The 772-nt window shown below is 60.5% G+C and overlaps 1 protein-coding gene across 1 annotated transcript; it reads left to right on the plus strand.

Moving 5' to 3' along the window:
- Positions 1 to 268: 268 nt before the first annotated feature.
- LOC103801332 (astrocytic phosphoprotein PEA-15-like) lies at positions 269 to 440 on the plus strand (the record flags this gene model as incomplete). Its single annotated transcript, XM_009073741.1, has 1 exon — positions 269 to 440. A coding segment is annotated over exon 1 (172 nt), but the record flags the coding sequence as incomplete, so codon positions are not given.
- Positions 441 to 772: the final 332 nt, after the last annotated feature.

Genomic DNA, 772 nt, shown 5'->3' on the forward strand with positions numbered 1-772 from the left:
TGAGCCCTGAGCCACTCATGACACCTGTGGCTGAGCCCTGAGCCACTCATGGCACACGTGGCTGAGCCCTGAGGCGCTCGTGACACCCACGGCTGAGCACTGAACCACTCACGACATGCGTGGCTGAGCCTTGAGCCACATGTGACATGTGTGGCCGAGTCCTGCCCCACTCATGACATGCGTGGCTGAGCCCTGCCCCACATGTGACATGTGTGTCCTTCCCCTGCCCCACTCGTGACCCTCGTGTGCGTCCCTCGTGTCCGCAGCCATGGCCGAGTACCGCAGTCTGCTGGAGGAGCTGGCACAGAACATCACTCCCGAGGACCTGGAGCAGCTCAAATCTGCCTGTCGGGAGGACATCCCCAGCGGGGAGGGCGAGGCCATCGCCACGGGGCAGCACTGGTTCGCCTTCCTCGAGCGGCACAGCAAGCTCGACCGGGGTGAGCGCGCAGGACACACTACTCCACATCCTGCTCCACGTCCTTCTGTCCATCCTGCTCCACATCCTGCTCCACATCCTGCTCCACATCCTTCCATCCACCCTGCTCCCTGTCCTTCTGTCCATCCTGCTCCATGTCCTGCTCCACATCCTCCTTCTATCCATCCTGCTCCACATCCTTCTATCCATCCTGCTCCACATCCTTCTATCCATCCTTCTGTCCATCCTGCTCCCCATCCTGCTCCACATCCTTCTATCCATCCTGCTCCACATCCTACTCCACATCCTTCTATCCATCCTGCTCTGCATCCTGCTCCACATCCTTCTCCCCAT

The sequence above is a fragment of the Acanthisitta chloris genome, unplaced genomic scaffold (genome assembly GCF_000695815.1).
Source record: "Acanthisitta chloris isolate BGI_N310 unplaced genomic scaffold, ASM69581v1 scaffold44774, whole genome shotgun sequence".
Taxonomy (NCBI): domain Eukaryota; kingdom Metazoa; phylum Chordata; class Aves; order Passeriformes; family Acanthisittidae; genus Acanthisitta; species Acanthisitta chloris.